General features: G+C 45.9%; 1 protein-coding gene across 1 annotated transcript in view; it reads left to right on the top strand.

Annotated features, from left to right (window-relative positions):
• LOC111235546 (zinc finger protein GLI2-like) overlaps window positions 1-21683 on the top strand; it is a 75306-nt gene extending 53623 nt beyond the window's left edge. The window contains exons 5-14 of the mRNA XM_022764017.1: window positions 2308-2490; window positions 8634-8835; window positions 9182-9374; window positions 10455-10565; window positions 12876-13016; window positions 14611-14760; window positions 15901-16065; window positions 16781-17059; window positions 18906-19254; window positions 19384-21683. Of these exons, the coding sequence (XP_022619738.1) occupies window positions 2308-2490; window positions 8634-8835; window positions 9182-9374; window positions 10455-10565; window positions 12876-13016; window positions 14611-14760; window positions 15901-16065; window positions 16781-17059; window positions 18906-19254; window positions 19384-21569 (3959 nt within the window). The 3' untranslated portion in view covers window positions 21570-21683. The remainder of the gene's footprint in view (window positions 1-2307; window positions 2491-8633; window positions 8836-9181; window positions 9375-10454; window positions 10566-12875; window positions 13017-14610; window positions 14761-15900; window positions 16066-16780; window positions 17060-18905; window positions 19255-19383) is intronic.
• Window positions 21684-22194: the final 511 nt, after the last annotated feature.

Consider the following 22194-nt stretch of genomic DNA (forward strand, 5'->3'; position numbering starts at 1 on the left):
TCAAAGTTAGATTCAGACTCATGGCGGAGTCCAAGTGGAATTGAACCCGTAAACCTGGTGCAGACCAGTGCTTCTTCCTTCTGAAGCAGATCGATGTAACAGGAGCTGTGAGCAGTTCAACCAGAGAGGCAGTTTTCTTTCTGACTCTTTCATTGGAAGGATTGTCAGAACGCTAACCAGGTGAAAATATTTAAGATTTCATAAGAAAAAGAAAGAAATTTGAGAAAATTAACATCATTTAGCAAAAAAAAATTCCTTTATTTCTTTTATCCCTCGTCAACATTTTTCTAAATTCATTGAAAGATGTAATTATCACTGATTCATCGAGGTAATTATTTTATACCTGTGTACGTCGGGAGTTTGGAGAAGTCACATGATGACAACGATAATCATTCCTTTGAATAATTCTTCTACAATACTGGATCTTTTAACCTCTTCACATCTTTAAAAATCTTCCAAAGAAACAAGTCTTAATGTGTGGGAGGAGTCACAGGTAAAGGTACAGACCTGAGGCAGTGGGAGAGGCTGCAGCGGTAGAAGCCTTTATTGTATTTTTTCAGCAGGAAAAGAGACGTTAAGAGGAGCTCAGTCAAACATGATATTCAGCAGGGAGCGGGGAATTGAATAAAGTGATTGCTGGTTGCTGCATACAAACACTATTAAATGAATTGGCCTCGCAGCGGAGAAACCTTGACCTGTGCTCCCAGGTGCTTTGATACCGAGAGGGGATCCTTAAAAAAAACCTGTGGAAATTGATAAAAGAAAAACCAGTGCTGGTGAATACTTATCCACCCCCTCCAAATTTGCCAGGACGTGATGACAAGTCTTTCTTCAGCGCTGAATTACAATAACAGATTGGAGCGCAGCAGCGGGGCGGGATATAAATCTTCTTTTACAGTCTGTCAGTGGTAATGTGGCAATGCTTTTAAACTTAAATAAGCGCCGGCGCCCGAGATCTGGCCATGATAAAGCCGTGCGAAAGGAGAAAGGATGGGGAGCGCGTCGGCGGTGGAGGGAATGCAAATAGCTTGTTGAAAGACGAGGCCTTGGGTTTGAAAACGGAGGCCGTCAGCTTTTATGTGTTCCAGGTGACCTTTCTTTTTTCCCACAAACGCTTCACAACGCCCGACACGTAAGAGAGGACACCATCCACTCATCAGCTGGAGTTTAGTTTCAGGGATCAGCTGCTTCATCACTGTGGCGATTCCTCTTCTGGTGTGTTGTGTTTTTAACCCTGTGCTGCGAGAGGAGCGCTCTGGCCTTTATCTGCCTCTTCCCTCCTCATTCACACCTTTTTAAGGTGGAACTATGATCCTGGAAGTGAGAAGTGAGGGCAGCTACCTCAGCTATGAAGTCAGCGCCAGCACGGCGTCTGTTCTTTCTTACGTCCGGAGCCCTGATGTCGTCTGAAACATCACTTAGGAGGCGAGGGCAGGGGGTAGAGGGGGGCGTTTGGTTTGCAGGACGGCATCGTCATGGAGAGAAGGAGGGGAGGGTGGGTGGATTCTGGAGGCGGAAAACAAATTCATATCACAGTCCTATTGGCCCTGAAGCTTTTAAACGTGCTTTACTGTGTCCAGATGTCGACAGCGACACAGGCCAGGTGAACAGGGAGGCGGACGCATGAGGGGAATTCACTAAATTAAAACCTGAACATAAGAAGGGAAGTCAGAAGCAGAGACTGTGCAGCAGTCCTCTCTGAACCACATGACACCTTCAATGAAAGATATCGAAGAAGGACCCAAGAAATCAAAAATAAAGTTTAATGTAACTTCCTGCTTCTACTTGATTTATAAAAGTCGTTTTCCTGCAGAATCTTTGTGACAGAGAGAAAGAGTCCGACTCCAACTATTCTTTCATTATCCATCATTATTCAAGACGCTGTTTTCTCGTGATGATGCTTCTTAATGTGCCTGTAATTTCACTAATTATATCACTGAACAGCTGCCAAACGTAGTTGGATAAACCAGGTTATAGATTTATAGACATTAATTCATTATTCCAAATGTTTCACGTTGGAGAATTATTACTCCTGCAGCATCTTCAGTGAAATAAAGAAAATACAAAGTGTCTGACTGTTTTCCTTCTGAGACTGAGGAGACTGTGGGGTGGGGGGCACCTACATGGGCCGCTGCACATCAGTGACCCCTCACTGCCGGCCCCTCGGCCCATTCAAAGATCTCCTCAGTGTGAGACGGGACGCACCAGGAATTCACCCCCCCTCCCCCTTCTCGCCCTTCCTCCATCCTTGCTTCCTTTTTAACTTCCCTTTATTCCTTCCCTTCTTCCCTTGTCCCCCCCCCACAGTGGCCCATGAGCATTTGAAAGAGCGTGGTCTGTTTGGACTGCCTCCTCCTCCTGCCGGGGCCAGTCCAGCAGAGTATTACCACCTGATGGCCAGCCACCGGAGCCCCTACGGCGAGCTGCTCATGCAGGGGGCCGGGGCCGCGGCGGGGGCCCACCTGTCCGACTACATCACCCCCATCGACGGTGAGTAACTCTGGGACCAAACATGTTCCCACCGGGAAACTTTGAAACTGGATATTTAACAAAGATAAACGCAGCATTAAAGTCAAGCTAAAATCACGTTTTCATTTATTTTGAAGATGGAAAAAGAAACGATACAAAACCAAAACTTTTCTTTGCTCAAGTTTCCCGCCAGAACACAATAAGCTGATCGACAGTCCAAAGCCAATATTCACTTTCTAATCATATAAAAACCAGGAGAAGGTGCCGCTCTTTCTAAATGTTCCTGCTACAGGAAAACCTCCTGGAGCTGACACTGGGGAGAAGGAGGAGTGAGACTCCCTCCTCTGGTATCTGATGCTGAATGTCAGGGCACTTTGTCATGCAGATGCACCAGTAAAGGGCAATTCCACCGTTTTCTGGAGCTAACGCGGGAGCTTGTGCCCGGGTTGTGCAGTTAAAGGAAGGTCTGCCGTCCCAGCAGCCCGCCCTGCTTTATCCAATCAGCTGCTTTGACACTGATTAAGGAGAATGAAATTCCTATCAGAGCGTGGAGTCCAGGTGGATGATGAAACAAAGATCACAGGAGAGGCGTATAAATAAAAAAGCCTTGTATACATTTTTCATGTCAAACAACTTCAAACGGCCGAGGGCCTTCAGGTGCCGGCGGCGCACTGCGCAGTATTTCTCCCCGCCGAGCCTCCGCCAGCACTTTTCCATAAACATGGAGGACTTATTGTGCCGCTGTGACATTTCCAGCGCACGCCGTCACGGGGCACACGGGGTCGCAGCAGGTACATTTAATGTAATGAATGCCTACTTTGATCCGGCGCTTTGCTCTGCACCTTAAAAGGGTAGCGATGTCTGAGAGGAGACTGATGGTGGAGGGGAACACCACAGAGAGGAACGTCATCTGTCTGAGCTGCCGCCGCACTTCTCTGCTGCTCCAGTAAAGTGACACTTCCTCCTCGTGACGCTCTGAGATTTATATCAGATATAAATCGACATGATGAAATCTGGATTCAGATATTTCTGCACGTTTATGTGCAGCTTGTTTAAAGTGAACACACGCTGCAGACCATTATTTTACCTGTTATCCTGCAGTGGCTTCTGTCTTCAGTTATTTTCACAGACGTGTATTTCCAGTAAAATGTTGGCGGGAGGCAAACTAAGATTTAGACCCAATATTCCTGCAGACCAGCGCCGTCTGTCAACCAATCATTTTGATTCCTTCATGAAACAAAAGACTGGAGTTGCAGCTCAGGAGAATGACCCAGATGGAAACTTTTTTTGCTGGAGCTCGATCGTCGAGCGTTTTTTCACGCAGCCTTCGAGGAGATCAGACGTCACATGACCCAGTTTGTTTGATGACAAGAAGAAAATTCTATGGCTACGACCACACGACCACGTGTTCACTTTAAAACACAAAACGCCGTCTTCAAATAAAAACGCAGTCGTGTGGACGCAGCCTGTTTCTGTCTCAAATGTGACTTTGTGATGAAACATCCGACTCACATGTTGATCTGTATTTCTGCCTCACAGCATCATCCATATGAGGGAAAAGGTCTGAACTGTTATTGACAAGAAGGTAAAAACCTCCTGTCTATTTTAAAAATCAACACTCAACATATGTGTTGAGTTCAGGCAGAGCGCTAACTATTACATCCACCCCTCAGTGGCAGAACAAGTGGTCAGTCAGGGTTAAACCCCTCCCTGCAGGTTGAGCAGACAGAGCTCAGGCTTGTGAATGGGCCTGCTGTGTTGTGGTGCCGGAGGCCAAGCTTGTGCCGCTGAGAGCGGCGGCAGGCTGCCAACAGTGTGAAGCCGGCCTCACTGAAGCTGTCATAACTTAGTTTCCAGCCGTCCCAAACACTGTGCAGGCGCTGAGGCCAAAACAAACGGAAAGCACGTTTGGCTCCGTCTCGCCAAAATGTCATTGTTAAGTTATTCACCGAAGCTGCTGGATGTGGCTGCGAGCGAGAGAGCGAGAGAGAGAGAGAGAGGGCGAGAGAGAGCAGTAAAAAGTCATTTGAGCTGCCAAGTGCAGTGTGTGTTTGGTTATTTGAAACTGTGGAACAAGCTGAGAACTAACAATTTCACTCTCATACATCCAGAGAAGAAGAAAGACGGTGGCTCGTGTTTGCATCGCTCACAGAACTGAACACAAAACTCAAACATTATAAAAGTCAAACACACCACAGATGTCTTTCTGCTGAAACGACAGTAGAAATGACGTCCAGCGTCCTCTCAGGAAGGATAAACAGCATCTTTTCACAGTTACTCACTCGACACTCAGCTCTCCTTCATGCGTCAGTCAGTCTGAAGCGACAGTAAACCTTGTTAGATATATCTAACATTACTGCTAACCAATTTCAAAATGATTAGTGTTTGATGTAGTGTTTTACACATCTGTACAAAATGGCCTGCTGAAGGTCAGAGGTCAGAACAGGTGCAGTTGAAGCTTTGATGATGTTCCTCTCTTCACCGTCTGTGTTTTTGCTGTTTCATCATTGTGCGATAACGAAGCTGAGAGCTCATTGATTTCTGCAGCTCATCAACATGGAACACTGTGACTCTCCTTCTTATCAAGTCACTTCTTTCAATCCTTAAAGTCACTTTTTCTAGAATCAGGTTGAAAAATGACGGTACCGGTGACAGTGAAAGGTACGTAACGGTTGAGTAAATATGGATCTAACGTGTCGACTGAAATCTGGCACACGGTTTATTCCACAAGCTGCTGGATCCAGATACTGAAGGTTCCAAACTACAAAGAGGTTTAAATTACTGATATCATATCAATGAAAGCTCTGACAGCTGAAACTGAGGAGATGTGATCCACTAAAGAGAAGAGGTATCACTCTGTTGGAACTCTGTGTTACAAGTAAGAATTTTTAATTTTCCTAGTTTTGGTAAAAACTTTCCCTGAGAAATAAATATGACCCTGCAGTAACTGCAAAGTAATAAAAATAATAAACAACAAATCTCCTGAAGAGATTTTCTCTTTCCAAAAATGTTCCCCGTCGTTTGAACCTTCAACCTTCTGGTTCCTAACTGTTCAGTTACACACAGACCACAGTGGCCTCAGGGGCTGTAACACACACACACACACACACACACACACACACACACACACACACTCTCTCTCTCTCTCTCCAAATCACTCCACACACACTTCTGTCCCATCCAGCCCTCCCAGTGGCGGCTGCTGATATAAATTACAGGGGTGGGGGGGTGGAGGGGTCGACCCAGGCTTTTCCATTGGTCCATTTATCAGGGGAAGTGGCACATTAATAAACACATCTCCCCAGAGGTGAGAGGAAGTAACAGAGATGAATATGGCTGCCAGTCCTGAACGGCTTCATCCGAGCCACCGCCACCATCGATAACAAGAAACACACAAACCTTGATTCCTACTACACGTGCCCCCCCCCGCCCCCCCCCCCCCCCCCCCCCCCCCCAATCATCACCATCAACCTGAGCTTCATCTCAACTTAAGCTAGTTAAACGTCCAAATTAGCATCCCACGACACCAGCCCCACCAACGCTAATGTGTTTGGTAATAAACCTCCTGAGCGGAGACGTCCCTCGAGGAACGAGCGGTGATGTTTTTCTCTTCTGTGGATTTGTTGTTTCATCATTCAAATTCCATATGTCCCGGAATAAAGACATGTCCCCTCCCTCTCGGGTCTCAGAGCGCCGCTTTCTAAACAGATAACATATGTTGGAGATTTGTATCGGAGGACATACTTAGAAACAACCTTTTAGCCCCCGTCATTAAGGACGGCAGTGAAAGCAAACAAAGCAGAATTAATCTGTGGGGGAGGTTACGCTCAGAGCTTCACGCTGACGTAGGAATAAGCCGAACGTCGGACGTCTGTGACAGGAAGTGAAGGTTTGATCCACGCCAGATGTGGTTCGCCCCAAACTGTTTCTCAGTAAAGTCATCAGTACAGACGGCCTTAATGGTGGAGGAGGCCTTGTTTTAATATCATGAAGCCTGGACCGTTTACATCCATTTTTGCTAGCAAGCAGTTAGCTTCTCTCTTTTGCCACATTACTGCCCCCAACTGTCAAACAGGGGAACATTTATCTGCAGGAAACAGCCAGTCTTTTCGTTTAGCTTTAGTTTGGGTGATCTAACATGAAGTGCTAACTACCTACTGAGAAAATGTGGTAAGATTTCAATTCAGTTCAATTCTATTTTTATTTATGTAGCACCAAGTTATCTGAAGGCAGAGCAGGTGCAGTGTCTTTATAATATTATTTACAGAGACACAACAGTTCCAGGTTTCTGGTTTCTGCTTACTGTCCATCCCTCAGAGGCAGTCAGGTCAAACAGCTGGTTCACAAGCTAATGCAAAATCAAGCGTTACCATTTTAAAAACACACTGCTTTGGTCCTGTATTGATCTTCACTGGATATGACTGTCAGCTGACATGGTCACCACACGTTATAATTTCCCTGTGGGTGCCAGAAATCCAAAGCATTGTCCTGTAATACCGACCCAACACTAGGTCAAGTCTAATATTGGTCATATTTATCTGAAATCGTCCTTATCAGCTCATCTGAAGTATAAAGGAACCTCCAATCACAGGCCTCTGTTAGGATTGGCTTTGGGCTCTGGGAAAATTTGATCAACAATAATCACAGTTTTTTTAAAGAATAATTGATTAGAGAGAACTGCAGTGCAACATCAACACGCAGGAAGTTTAGAGCCACTTAGTTCCACAGAGGAGTTTAAATTTCAAGTCCTTGTCTGAATTAACATTTCAGAGCTGAGAATCGATCAGATCGCTCTGCATACATTTCCTCACAGTTGAAATCAATTCTCTGTAAATTGCCCTCATTTAACATCGTGAAGTACAAGCCAGACTGTGTGATGTTTATCTGAAGTAATTACGGGGAATTATTGTGGGAAGATTGATTGGTTATGTCTGAATCTTAATGGGGTCGCCACATGTGGGCAGATGTCAGACGCACGGCCCCACTGGCGTTCGTACGGACACATTTCAGGACCAAAGACGCAGGTTATAAAACCTCGTGACAACAGGACAAACGTGGGAGGAAGACGCTGTTTAAAGGACAGTTACAACATGTTACTTCTACTTTATGGATGGCTTCACTTTCAATTCCTACTCTTACTTTTATCTGTAACTGAGTGGCTGCTTACATTTCAGGAAATGCCCCTATTCTCATATATGGTAAAAAGAAACCGACAGCCTGAAGCCAGTTAGCTTAGCTTAGCTTAGCATAAGGACTAGAAACATAGGTTTACAGAGGGTTATGTGCCAGACTTTTCTCTGCATTTCTGAAAGTCACTGCTGCACATAACGACCTGTTGTATTGATACATGATCAGTTAGAGGCAGACAGAGGCATTATGGGAGATTTGTTCACTTATTGAAAGAGAGTTTGGTTTTTAGGACTCAAATAAAAATAAAATGACTTGATAAGCTGGAGATTCTTCCTCTATTACAACTAAACCTCTCAACTGTTTGAAATTTGTGTCACTGGGACAATTTCCAACCAGCTGCAGGTCGACTTTTCTTTCAGTGGATGTCCTGCTGCCTCCACGAGACTTGGGTTTATTTAATAATATCCTCTGCCAGGCTCAGTTTCCATCACTGTGAACAAATGGTTCACTGTATTAGCTGTGAATCAATCTTGAGCACTTATTGATAGGGGTGTTCTGTGTCCGTGGGGTTTGAGTGTCGCGGGGAGGCCGTGGCGGCATCAATCACGTCGGTCCCGGCTGGAGCGAAGCAGGCTCCCTCCCTCCTCGACGCTTTAGCGCCTCGATCCTGAAATAGCACGAGCGGGCGACAGGAAATACGAAGACGACAAGGAAGTGATGAGGAGAGGAGTGACCGTTCAGATTCCAGGAATCATTCTTTTAGACTGAGAGAGTTTAGAGTCTCTCAGGTGAGCAGAGGGAGTCTTTGGGATGTGGGGTCAGAATGAAGGAGGTGAAGCATTCATCACCTGTGTCACATTAAAACCAGGTGTCTGTGGAAACCTTCACACAGATCAACTGCAACAGCTCAGCTATAATCATCCTTAGTATTTTCACAGACGACGACGTCAGTGAGTTAAAACCATCACACCACCAGGGCAGACGTCCACAGTGTGACAGTTTAATGACCTGTTGACCCACCTGTGTGTCCACAGTGTCTCGCTTCTCCAGCCCCAGATTGACGCCCCGGCTGAGCAGGAAGAGGGCTCTGTCCATCTCGCCGCTGTCCGACGCCAGCATCGACCTCCAGACCATGATCCGCACCTCGCCAAACTCTCTGGTGGCCTACATCAACAACTCGCGCTCCAGCTCGGCCGCCAGCAGCTCCTACGGACACCTGTCGGTCGGAGGACTCAGGTAACTCACCTGAAGACACGCTCCAAATAAACACACTGTGAAAATGTTGCTCTTGACTAGTGGCTCAGTCTCATGTTCAGGTTTTAGGTTGTTGGGGATGAAATATTCTCCTCGTTCCTCTCCTACCTTAAGCATTTATCTCCCAACTATCTAGCTCCTTTTTTCCATACCTCCTTCTTTGCTTCCTGCCCCCTCCTTTCTTTCTCATCTTTTCTTTTCCTCCACTACCTTTTGTTTTCCTCATTTCCTTTCCTTCCCACTTCTTTAAAAATAAAAATGTCAATTTTAAAAATGCAGGATCACTGTGAATCTCATTGACGTTAGCTTCTTCTTCTGCTCCTTGCAGCCCGTCCTTCCCCTTCCCTCATCCCATCAACCCCATGGCCTACCAGCAGCTCCTCTCCCAGCAGCGGGGGCTCAGCGCCTTCGGACACACTCCGCCCCTCATCCAGCCTCCGCCCACCTTCTCCAGCCGCCAGCCGGGCCTCGGCCTCTCCTCCCTGCCGGCCTCCGCCCACAACAGCGACCTGACGTCCAAGGTAAAAACACATGTCAAACAGCTCACAGCTCTTTTTTTTACTCGTTTGCCAACACACAGGAGTTTGTCTGGATATATCGTCAATAAATAAGATTAAATAAGTCGAGTGTATCAGCTGTTCATCACTTCTAGAGTTAAAGCCTAAAAACCCTCAGTGGAAAGGGATCAGCTCTGTGAGTGTGTGAGTTTATAGAGACTTATTCTGATGAGCTGAATAAATGGAGTCTCCTTCTCCTCGATACCAATCTGTGAAGACAGAGAGGCTGAGCTGCTGGCAGCCACCTCCTGACCAGGCTGAGCAGAGAAGTGACTGATGTCTTCATGTGAGATCTGAAATGGTTTGATTTCACTCATTTTTTTCTTGGACTCATTGAAAGACAGAAATGCTTTGAGAAGCGTTTTGTGGATCAAAGACGTGGAACAGAGAGAAACAGCGTCCGCTCCTGTTGCTGGAACATTTCTGGGTTAATGTCGGAGCTTTCAGATAACTGCGGTTTGTGTTCTTGTGTACGCTCTCAGGATGATTCAGTCGTCCCGTTGTTCTCGTGATCTCTCTGTGGATTTTGGCCGAAGGAAATTCCCCTTCTTGCTCTCCAGGTATTTCTCATTGGCAGCTGCTGAAACAGCTTCTTAGCCAAACCTTGAATTTAGCTGCTCCGCTTTCAAACTGTTTGTTCTCACGGTGGATTTTATTTGCCGCCGCTGCCTCTTAAAGCCGGCGTTATCACCCCTCTTCGGCGGGTCACAGTTTACTGCTGTTATGATTTGTGGTGTCGACCTCAGCACAAGCAGCGTCCCCTCGGAGGTAAACACTCGCTGGGGGAGACAGTTTGGAGGGTGACCCATCATTTCCCTCCACCCACACCAGCTTATCCTGTCAGCTCGTCTGACTCAGCCTGAAATTATAGATGTGTGTTAAAGGTCAACGAGGGCACGGGGAGGTGGAGACTCTTCATCGGATCGGTCTCTACCGCCAGAGCTGATCTTCATACAGTTAACGACGACAAGTGAAGGCTTGTGTTGATGTTTTCCATCAGGTTTCAGAATCTGGAAACTGAATCTCTTCTTCTTCCGTCCTCAGAACCCCAGCGGCGACTCGGCCGTCAGCAGCACAGTCGACCCCATGATCACCAAAAGGTCAAAGGTCAAGAGTGAAGCCGAGGGACTGCGGCCTTTGTCTCCTTGTTCACCGGTACGAGAGACAAAAATCTTTTTTTAACATCATGTAACGGTTTCATTAAACCTCAGAGGGCTTGTTCTGTGTGAATGCTTTAATTATTAAATCATCGTCGACCTTTGGACAAAGTTTTTAAAGCGTCTGGTTCTGTGAGTAACTTCACGTCACAGCTGATCAAATGTTGAAGGTTTATTTAGTTCAAATATCAGAGATGTCTGATAATCTTTGGACAGATCATCAGTTGTGTGAGAAATTAGAAGCAGTTAGCGCCTTTAGCTGATAAAGACACCGACACGTTCAAAGTGAGGAACTTTCAAAAAGCCTGAGAGGAGATTTTATAAAGTGGAAAATAAAACCTGACATCCTTTTTTCAGAACACTCACTGGAGACATATTTGGTTACATCAGGGTATTTTTTTATTATTTATAAAGGGAGGACGTTTATGGGTATTTTGTAAAGTGAGGACAGTTTTTGAAATTGAAGACGCTGGAAACCGAGGACACTTTTGGAAATCAAGGGCATTAATGGAAAGTAAGAGGACTTTGGACAAGAGTCAAGACATTGTTTAAAGTTAAGACAGTTTTGCATAATGACGACATGTTTGTAAAGTGTCTTCATTTGCATGTGATGAGCTCCTGAGTGGGTTTTTTCTGCCGTTTCCTTTGTGTCCTGCTCCATGGCGTGACTCGCAGCCCCAGGGAGCCGCAGCCCCCCCCCGACCCCCTTGTAAAATATGTCTCAGATAAAGAAAAACTCCACATGATAAGAGCTTTGCATCCATTCATTTGGTCGCTCCTGCTCCCCCCCTCCCTCTCTCTCTCCCTCGCCACTGTAAACTGTGCCAGAGCACTTCATTTTCATGAAATATTGGCCGGGCTTTATTGTCATCTGAGGAGCCTTTTTCTCTTTCTTTTGACAAATTTGCGGCTGCTCTCCGATAGCGAGGCAGGTTTGGGCTTGATGCATGGGGACGGCGGTGCACACAGTCGTCTTGGGGCCACCAGAATTGATGAAGATAGTGTGCGTGGGGCAGAGACAAACATGCTGCAGTCAGCAAGTTGTGTGTGTGTGTGTGTGTGTGTGTGTGTGTGTGTGTGTGTATTGTAGAGGCGTACAGGAAGCCGGGCGGGACAAGCCATGTGTCAGTTTCAGTCTTACAACATGCATATGTGCTCTTCCACTGCTGTCTTAGTGAGGACAATGTGAGTCTGAGACGCTGAGGACATTTAACTCATTAGTGAAAACTGTTTGGACGGTGAGTGAGGACTTTTTGGAGAGTGGGGACATTTATGAAATATCAAAAGATTTTGGAAAAAGTCATGACGTGTCAGGAAAGTCAAAATGCCTTTTGGAAATTGAGGACATTTTTAATTGTGAGGACATTTTTGGAAAAAGAAACATTTTAAAACTGTGGACATTAGGAAAACTCAGGGAAACATTATTAGATGGAGACATTTTTGCAAACTTCAAACCTTTTATTAAAAAATCTAAATACTTTTGGAAGTTAAGCAAAAGTTCACAGACTTTTTTTTGAAAGTGAAAAGTTTTGTTATTTTTGGAACGTGAGGGACTTTTTGGAAATTGAAAACATTTTTGCAAAGTTCAGACATTTTTGGAAAGTTGTAAAATGGGTGAGAACTTTTCTGAAAGTCTGAATATTTTTGCAAAGTGAGAAAACGTTGAATTATGAGGACATGTCTTGTCCTTATTTCTTGTCAGGGCTGTTTAAAGGATTAAAACTGGGCTTGAAGGGGAGAATCAGATTTATATGAAGGACTGTAGGAAGCATTTTGTCACGTGAGTCTTACTGTTTTTAGATGCGAGTATTTTTGAGCAGAAATGTTTCAGTGAAACTGTTGCCACCTGTTGAGAACGCGTCTGATCACACTGATCATTCTCTGCTGTTTGAAACACAAAGTTCCCGTTGTTTGTTTTTCTTGTGCGTTTGGTTCGTTTATCTTCACACTGCCTAATTACAAGCTGCAGCAGGAGTTGTAAGCAGAAGTCACATGTGTGTATTTGTGGTGGAAGTTGTCAAAACAAATCTGATTCCAAACTCTTTAACTTTAGTGAAACATGATGGATTTAATCTGTAATTTACTGTCTCTGCTGCTCAAATAAAACATGAACAAACAGCTGAATGAGTCTGAACAGCTGTAAACTGTTCCACGTGTGCTCGGCGTGAACACGCCCGTAGAGGACGAAAACTTTATGCAAATGAGTGATGAAAATGGAAGATGAACTGGTTTAAATTCAGTGTAGCTAATTGTTTTCTAGTTATTGCTAACGGACAGTTCAAGTCATGTCTGAGCTCTCTCTCCACAGAACCACCACGGCAGCCTGTTGGACCTGAAGGACGACGTGGACCGGGACGAATGCAAACAGGAGCCCGAGGCGGTTTATGAAACCAACTGCCACTGGGAGGGCTGCACCAAGGAGTACGACACGCAGGACCAGCTGGTCCATGTAAGTGCGGGTCCGGGACGATGTGGATTAACTTTATCAAACTAAAGAATCTCTGCTGCAAAAACATCAGGCCACGACTAAACTGTTATCTGACCTTTAACTTGGAGAAAAGACTCAATGCAGAAGTTTCAATCACAAGTAAGTGGACCTTGAGTTAGGAGGACTTCCTCAAACTACTGTTCCCGAGGTGAGGACTGAAGTCTCGGAGCAGACACCTGAGACACCTGATAAGGAAAGGTTTCCAGTCTGTTCTCTGCTCGACGACCGGGCGTCCAAACCGTCATCAGTTTTCCCATCACACCGAGCGGCGTCGTGGTTAAAAGGGTCTTAAGCATTCCACACTTCCACTGAAGCACAGAGAGAAGAGAGGGAGCAGGGTGAGGGGATTAGTGAGGGTCTGGGGGACCGGGGGGGGGTCTGCTGTTGTCCGTCATTCATTAAACTCAGATTCTTCTTTCTGTCTGAAGAAAATCTCCCATAAAGCACCTCACCGCCGCCTCACCTCTGTGATTGTTTAAAGCAGCTATGTGTGGCATTTTCAAACATCAGTGTTTGATTGTTGACATAATTCTGAGGCTTTGAAGTGATTCCTGTAAACAAATGAGACTGTGGTCGAGCTAATTGTGAGCAGTATTGTTACAGTGCTATTGTTTTCTACAAATGAAGACCACATCTCCATCACTTCCTTCCCTCTCTCTGGCAGAACGCCACTCTTCTTCTCTGCCATTTAAAGATAAACATTTATCATTTTCCACTGACCTGTCATCGTTTCATCCTGTCTGCTCTGGGAGAACAGCGCCCTCTCTCTGTTTGGTTTTTTCATGCTGGAGGTGTTGGTAGTTGTATTTTTTGTAAGTCTTGACGGAGGCAGGCTAGCCGTTTCCCCCTGCTTCCAGTCTTTATGCTAAGCTAAGCTAACCACATCCTGAGTCCAGCCCGACACTTAAAGACATGAATCCAATCTGAACATCTCTCTCTCAGAAATGAAAGGAATAAGCTTCTTTCTCAACGTGTTCAACTATTCCTGAAAAAGGGTTTAAATGATTTGATAAGTAGGTGATTAAAAAATCTAAAAAACAAAAGGATCAGAAGAGAGAAGAAGAAAGAGAGAGACTGAAAAATCCTAAAATCTTTTCTCATAAAACAAGTGAAAAAAATCTGTTTGACCAGTTTGAATATTTTAACTTTAACATCATTTTAAAAAACAAGAGAACAACAGAAGTTAGTAGAACTGATAAAAATGTGTCTTAATACAGGATGAATTATAATTATCGCCCGGAGAGATTTTACGACAATAAAACTTTAACTGGTGAAAAGTAAGATTTTTAAATTGTGGGACTTTTTGGATTTCACTCTTGACCCCGACTTTCATCTGGGCCGATATAAAGGATCCATGTTCTCCTAATTAGTGGGACTGTAACTCTTCTCTCTGCTGCAGCCTTCCTCTGAGGTTTACACTGATAAGATGGATTTCTACAGAAAGATCCTGCCGAGAACAACATGAGAGCCTCTTAGTGGACAACTCTCTCCACAAACCACTCATTTCTGTGTGTGTGTGTGTGTGTGTGTGTGTGTGTGTGTGTGTGTCCCACAGCACATCAATAATGACCACATCCATGGAGAGAAGAAGGAGTTTGTGTGCCGCTGGGAGGACTGTTCGCGGGAGCAGAAGCCCTTCAAAGCTCAGTACATGCTGGTGGTTCACATGCGCCGACACACAGGGGAGAAACCACACAAGTGCACGGTGGGTAACGGATGGCCTCGGTGCCCCAACGGGCCCCCACAGGCCCCTGGAGGGCGGCAGCTCATTCTCTAAACACTGAATGCATTTTTGTACACCCGGTCACACACACGCACGCACACACACACACACACACGCACACACACACACACACCCTTGGGAGGCCAGGACTGAAGATGGCTTTCTTCTTCTGCTCATGGCCGATTATATAAATACATAAATCTCACAGCAGCTACTTGATGTGAAAGTGTCATTAACCATTAAAAGACCCTCAAGATGTTGAAACATTAAAACTGCTGCATCTTTTTAACTGAACTCGTTTTCATATCACAGCTGAAGATTTCTCATTACATTCAAATTCTGATCAACTCGTCAATAGATTTATTGACAATTGGCTCATTTATGTTCATGAACAGTGAAACTGGAGCAAATTATAATTATTAACATTTTGTAAATAATCTTAAATAATTAGATTAAAAAGAAACAAGAAGAAATAGAGCTGCAAATAATGATCACTTCATCTAAACATTATTTTCTGGATCAGCTGATCAATCATTCGTCTACACAATGTGTAGACAAAGTCTATTACAATTTCTCAGTGACATCTTCCAATGTCTTGAGAATAACAAGTTCTGCTTGAAAACAGATAACTGACATTAATCATCACATTGTTTTAAAAGAAGCTGGAGCTCAAACTTTATGTTTTAGCATCAGATTTTTTTGGGTCATAATTTTACATTTTAAGGAGTTACATCATTAAGAGTGGACTTCTCCTTGTCAACCACTTTTTTCATTGTGACAAACTTAAATACATTAGCATAAATACCTAAATGAATAAGAATGTAGATCTATTCTTTCAGACGAAGCAGATTATCTGTAGTTTTGTAATAAACCTATTTTCTACTTATCATTATTAATATGAATCAATATTGATATTTGAAAGAGACTGTTCCTGTCAGAACACAAACAACTGACCTGCTGTTTACAGTCATAGACATTGTGTATATGCATATTTTATCATATATTTTAGTGATTTTATTCTTTATTTAGTTAAATAGATGCTGCCAAACATAATAAGTATTTATATGCACTGACAGTAAAGACTCTATCAGTCGGACTAACGCTCTCTCCTCTCCTCTGCAGTTCGAGGGCTGCTCTAAGGCCTACTCTCGTCTGGAGAACCTGAAAACACACCTGCGCTCACACACCGGTGAGAAACCGTACGTTTGCGAGCACGAAGGATGCAACAAAGCGTTCTCCAACGCCTCGGACCGAGCCAAACACCAGAACCGGACGCACTCCAACGAGGTACGAAAGACTTGTCACCTTTCCTCTAACAGCCACAGCTGATGTCAATCACTGCTCTTCCTCACACACTGACACTTCACACGAGGATTTCAGTCAGAGGCCTGAAAGCTGAGGGAGCCGAGATGACAGACCGCAGAGGTGACGAGTTCAGCTTCGTGTGGCCCACATTTCCCTTACGTTAGACCTGAGGCAGCGCAGTGTGCACGCCGCCGTACAGGTGTCCACCACCATGTTTGTGTGTTGCTTCAGTACCCCAGTGTATGTCTGCAGACGTTTGTGAGTAAATAATGAGCTGTAGACATAATGAGTACAACGGCCCACAATGCATTAGGGCGAATCATGCTCGCCGCTCCCCCTCCGCCCCGCAGAGTGGGACCACCTGCAGACGGCGAAGACAAAATGAAACCTGGAAGCGTTTCAGAAACCTCGCTGCTTATCCATCAGCGGGGCGGCAGAGTGGGAATTCACCGTCACTGCAACAACCCACGAACACACCGAGGCTCTCATACCACACACCACACACACACACACACACACACACACACACTAACTGCATGCACAGTGAATATAACCCAATAAAATCAAAACAAGACTCTCACTCCACGCCCACTCCAGGGCTTTAAACGCTCGACCACAACGATCATTTTATCTGCTGACACCGGATTATTTCGACATGAAGGCGCCGCAGCTCAGCCAGTCTTCTTTGTCTCTGCAGAAACCCTACGTATGTAAGATCCCCGGCTGTACCAAGCGATACACAGACCCCAGCTCTCTCAGGAAGCACGTGAAGACGGTCCACGGCCCCGAAGCCCACGTCACCAAGAAGCAGCGCAGCGATCTGCCACCCAGGCCGCCGGCGCCCAGGGAGAACGGAGAGAACGAGACGGGGCCCAGAGAGAGGATCCAGAGGGAGGACAAGGTATCGGACAGCGGCTCCCCCAGAGGCGGGGAGGAGTACCTGCACGTCAAATCCATCAAGACAGAAAACTCTGTGGTAAGACGGCTTTATACGGTTCAGAGTGGGATCCTTCATACTAACTTCTCTACACTGCCTTTTCTTCAGCTACACTGTTAGCCTTCAACCTAATCAATAGAGACATTGAGTATTGTAAATAACAGCAGCACACCTCTTCATCCTAACGTTTCTTCTGCTCGGTGCCTGACTCTTCATTTCTCTCCTTCCCTCCTGACGGACAGACCTTGCTCAGGTGAGCTCACCTCTGGTTTGTTATCTCACAGCATGTTCCGCCATCTTTCACCATCCTTCAATGTCTTGTGCCATTTTACTTCATCAGGTGAACAGTGTCATGCCACAGTGAGATAATGATAAAGAGGGGAGGGCTACACAAAGCAGCTGCTGACACATAGGTAGCCATGGTAACTGAAGGTACAGAAGTTAAAAGGCCTTTATTGTTCTGGCTACAGGATTAACGACCTCACACCTGAAGAAGGAGTTTTATTGGCTAGTGAATGAACTGACTTCACGTCCTTGTATACAACATGAACGCTGACGACAAACCGTAGCTGTTTGTGAGAATCTCCTGGAGCTGCACGTCAGCTTTGTGTACCACTACCATTGAAATAATCAATGAACTTATTAGTTGTGTATTCAAGGTGCCAGTTAATATTCCAAACGCAGATACTGTAAAACATTTTTGAATCAACCTGCTCTTGTACGAACTCACTTCGATTCTTCATGTTTTTATCATATTCATCATTATAATAGTTTTTATTTGTTCGCCTGCTTGGTTTCTCTTTAATAACTCGACACACTCAAACTGAAGTAACGAGGATTATAGATTTCTATTTGACAGTTGACGTTAATAACCGACAACACGAGAGACGGTGTACATCACTTTCCCTGTACACAGGCAGTTTAAACCTACAGTGGAGACCTATCAAACACCCGTCACAGAGCCTGAACATGATAAAAGCCATTGCAGGATTAATATTCAAACACTGGGAATTGGCTGTGGAGCTCTGTGCAAACAGAGCCAGCTATCAAGCTGTGATCAAGACAGCTTTTTAGCAGTGAATATATTAGAGACTGCGAGCAAACGAGGCTGGGCAGGACCGATTCAGAGGGATACACACTATTATTTACACAGTATTGTTCTTAAGTAAATAGAAATGGTTGAATTACTCATTGTTGAACTCTATTTACTCCAGTATAACTAAACGTGACGACAGCAAATGTGAAATCCTTCGACTGACTTACTTTGAAGTCGTAGTAGTTTAACTTTATGTCTTTGTTAATAAATATGAGAAAAGGTAAATGTTTTTACAGCGTGATGCTTTTCCTCTTCATTTCTTCATTGTGAACAGTCGATGATTAAATGAAGTCATGCAGGTGGCAGAAAGAGAAGCTCTGAATTCACCATGAATCTAACAGAAACAAGTGAAAACTTCACACTCACCTACATGTTAAAAAGCCCCCACCCTCAGAGTTTGTGGAGAAACAAATGTGATCACATCTCGTGATGATTGGCCCGGCGCTCTGGCTCAGGCTCAAGCCGTCTTTCATCCTGCCCATTTCTAATTCACAGACAGACTAAGACGGTCTGTAATCTGTGGTGCGCCCCCACCTCTTCACCCCATCCCAAAAAACACTCATTATTTACAATTAAGCTGGGGGAGGATAAAAGACTCAATGATTCACTGTTCCTCGTGCCATGTTAACCACTGCTCCACTTTTGTTCTGGTAAAGAAAAGTTGTTTTTTTAGGACAAATAGTTGTGTCTTTTCTGTTTTTCTCATTCTCTTTTCATCTTGTCCGCTCTTTCTTTTTCTACATTTCTCTTTCCTCTCGCTCTGTCCATATCCTCCATTCCTCTTTCTAGATGTATCAGTCCAGCCCTGGCGGTCAGTCATCATGTAGCAGCGAACCATCACCACTTGGCAGTGCCACCAACAATGACAGTGGAGTAGAAATGGCGGCGCACAGCGGGGGAAGCCTGGGGGACCTCAGCACCCTGGACGACCTGCCCTTTGTGGAGTCCTTGGGCTTTGAAGATTCCACCGGCGGAGTCGCGGCGGTGGGTCTCCACTTCCGGAAGCAGCTGGGCACCAGCCAGCTCCTGGAGCATCTGAAGAGGGAGAAGCTCAAGACAGTGAGGGACTCGTGTCGGTGGGCCAACAACCCAACACCCCCGGTCCTCGGCACCAAGCTCCCACCCATACCAGCGAGCGGTGAGTGGAGAGAAAGCAGCATTTCTATGACAATTAGATCCAACAGTTACAGTCAGAGTAAGGATTACAAATATCTGGGCTAAAGGTTCATGAGACTGAATGAAAACATTTCCATCTCTTCGTTCCCAGGGTCCCTCCTGGAGAGTCCAAGTATGGGTGGTGGTCCGGTGTCCTTCCCTGGTTTAGGCTTGGGTAAGCTGAGCTCTGGTAAATCCACTCTGCTGGAAAACCTGTCAGAGCGCCGTGACAGCACCTCCAGCACCCTGAGCTCAGTTTACACTCTCAGCCGCCGCTCCTCAGGCATCTCCCCCTGCTACTCCAGTCGACGCTCAAGCCAGGCCTCGCAGTTCGGTGCCAACCGCCCCAGCAACCTCAGCTCTGCCGACTCTTACGACCCCATCTCTGCAGACATCTCACGGCGCTCCAGTCAGACCAGTCAGTGTGGGGGGAGCAGCGGAGGAGCAGGAGTGTGTGGAGGAGGGGGCCTGGCCGGCCCTCTCAGCCTGACCCCAGCCCAGCACTACCGCCTCAAAGTGAAATACGCAGCTGCCACTGGGGGTGCACCACCTACCCCTCTTCCATACATGGACCAGATGTATCTGAAGACCCACTCCGCCCTGTACGGGGACCCCCAGGAATCCTCCACCACCAACAAAGGCCTGCCCTCCAGGCAGTACAGCAGCTACACCACAAGGAGTTTGATGCCCCATGAGGTCCCGTCTAACATCCCCCGCCGAGCCAGTGACCCTGTGAGACGGGTGACCATAGATTCTCTCAGCCAGCCCCAAATGCAGCGCTACAACAGCATGGGTACGCTGAATGGGGGGGTGACCATGCAGCCCTATCCACCTCCTGCATCAGATCGCCGTCATTTATCCCAGCAAGGCTGCCAGCGACCAGACGGTCTCCAGCGCTACCCTTACAGCCTGCGGCCCCCCAGCATCTCTGAGAACATCCCCATGGAGACGATAACAGGTGACATCCCTGAGGAAGACCTGATGCTGCCTGACTTCCCCACTGACAACAGAGACACAACCTGCAGAGTGTCAACCAATCAACAGGATTTCCAAGGAAACCCCACTCTCCAGCAGCAGGCGTACCATCAGGGAAGGATGGCCCTCATCAATAGCAACATTAACCTGTCCACTCCCAGCGTGAGTCCAGGGCAGCAATGTCCGAAGTATCCCTCTTCACCCGGGGACAGTAGGACCACTTTACCTGTCTCTTTGGGACTCACGGATGTCGGCCAGCACCACTCCAGACTTCAGGTCCGAGGGAACCTGGCTGTCCTCCAGCAAAACCAGAACTTTGGATCCATTTACAACAACCAGCAGATGATTCAAAACCTCACTAACACAACACAGCAGAGATGCAAACAGCTGAATACTGAACCAGGAGCAAACGGCTTCCAGCAGCAGAGATTCCAGCAGCCGTCAAATCTCAATGAAGCCGTTAGCGCTCAGTGCAGGTTCAACGAAAGCATCGCTCCCTATGATAAGAACGGTAACGCCAGCTATCCGACTTGTAGCAACACAGCAGCCGTGAATGGGAGCATGCTAAGCCCCGCCCTCAAACAGGAGCCCGTTGACATGGAGACCATCGACATGCACTTTGCTGATGCTGGATTTCAGCCTGTGCAAGTTAAAACTGAGGACCATGATGTATCCATCATGATTTCAGATCAGCAGAATTGTAATATGACTTCCCAGAATCCCTTGCAAACTGGGAATCACAGCCATCTCCAGCCAAGGCCGCCAACAGAACCCAAATCTATGAACAGGCACCTTCCAGGTCCAAAAGTGACGCAGCAAATGAGGCATCAAAGTAATGCAAACCCAGAAGTTGCTTCCAAACGATCCAATGGTGGAGTTTTGGGACTTCATTGCAGCGACAGCTCTGACGACAACGCCATGTACTACACAGGGCAGATTCAAGTATTTGAGCCGAACGGGAACTTGGAGCATCATGTTTCTCCGGCGGTGAACGTGCCTCCTTTTGAAAACAACGCAGCATCTCTGAGTTCAGGCGACAACCAGGCGTCCAGGACTGTTGACTGTAATGCAGCACTGGAACAGGCGCAGATAGACTTTGATAGCATGCTCGACGATGGGGATCAATCCAGCCTGATGTCAGGGACCTTGAGTCCAGGTCTGCTCCAGAATTTGTCCCGCAGTTCCTCCCGCCTGACAACACCAAGGAACTCAGTCACGTTGCCCTCGGTACCGGCGGGAACAGGGAACATGGCCATCGGAGATATGAGTTCACTGCTGACTGCTCTGGCAGAGGAGAACAAGTTCCTCAACTTGATGTCTTAGCCACATGTCAGAAAGCTCCTCTGACTGAACTGTATTTGCAGAAGTGTTGAACTCCTTATGCACAATAAACATTCAACCACAGACTTCAAACTGATGTGACTATGTGCCAAAAAGCCTCTGCAGTATGTGACTCTTGTTTTCTTGTACAGTCTCATTTGTTAATTATTTAAAATGGCAATTTTCTATCTTTTTTAAAAGCCATATTTTTGTTTTGTTTGCCTTAGGTAGTAAATATGATGTAAACAACAGAATTCAGTTGTCGTACAGGTCTGCAGTAAGATCAGTTTACTAAGTGCCTGGCTCAGCCAAAACATATGCATGTTGTGCATATGACAACATTTAAAATGTTTAAATGCAACCAGGTAATTATCTGATATCTACATATTTGGAATGTGTCATCATCAGCAACTTGTTTGGAACGTTTTACACTGTAAATTACTTGAGCTCAACTTTATCTCGTCACGTCGCTCATTTCTGCTCAAGGAGAAAACGGTTCAATCACAACCGTTCTCCCTATGTCATCACTGCATTTCAAGTTTACAGTCACTGTCCTCAGTGAGCCATTATTTGAGTGCTGCATTGCTGCTGAGATTAACTGTGACATCTCAGTGTCAGGCATCAGAGA

Source organism: Seriola dumerili, unplaced genomic scaffold (genome assembly GCF_002260705.1).
Source record: "Seriola dumerili isolate Sdu_G_001 unplaced genomic scaffold, Sdu_1.0 BDQW01000513.1, whole genome shotgun sequence".
NCBI lineage: Eukaryota > Metazoa > Chordata > Actinopteri > Carangiformes > Carangidae > Seriola > Seriola dumerili.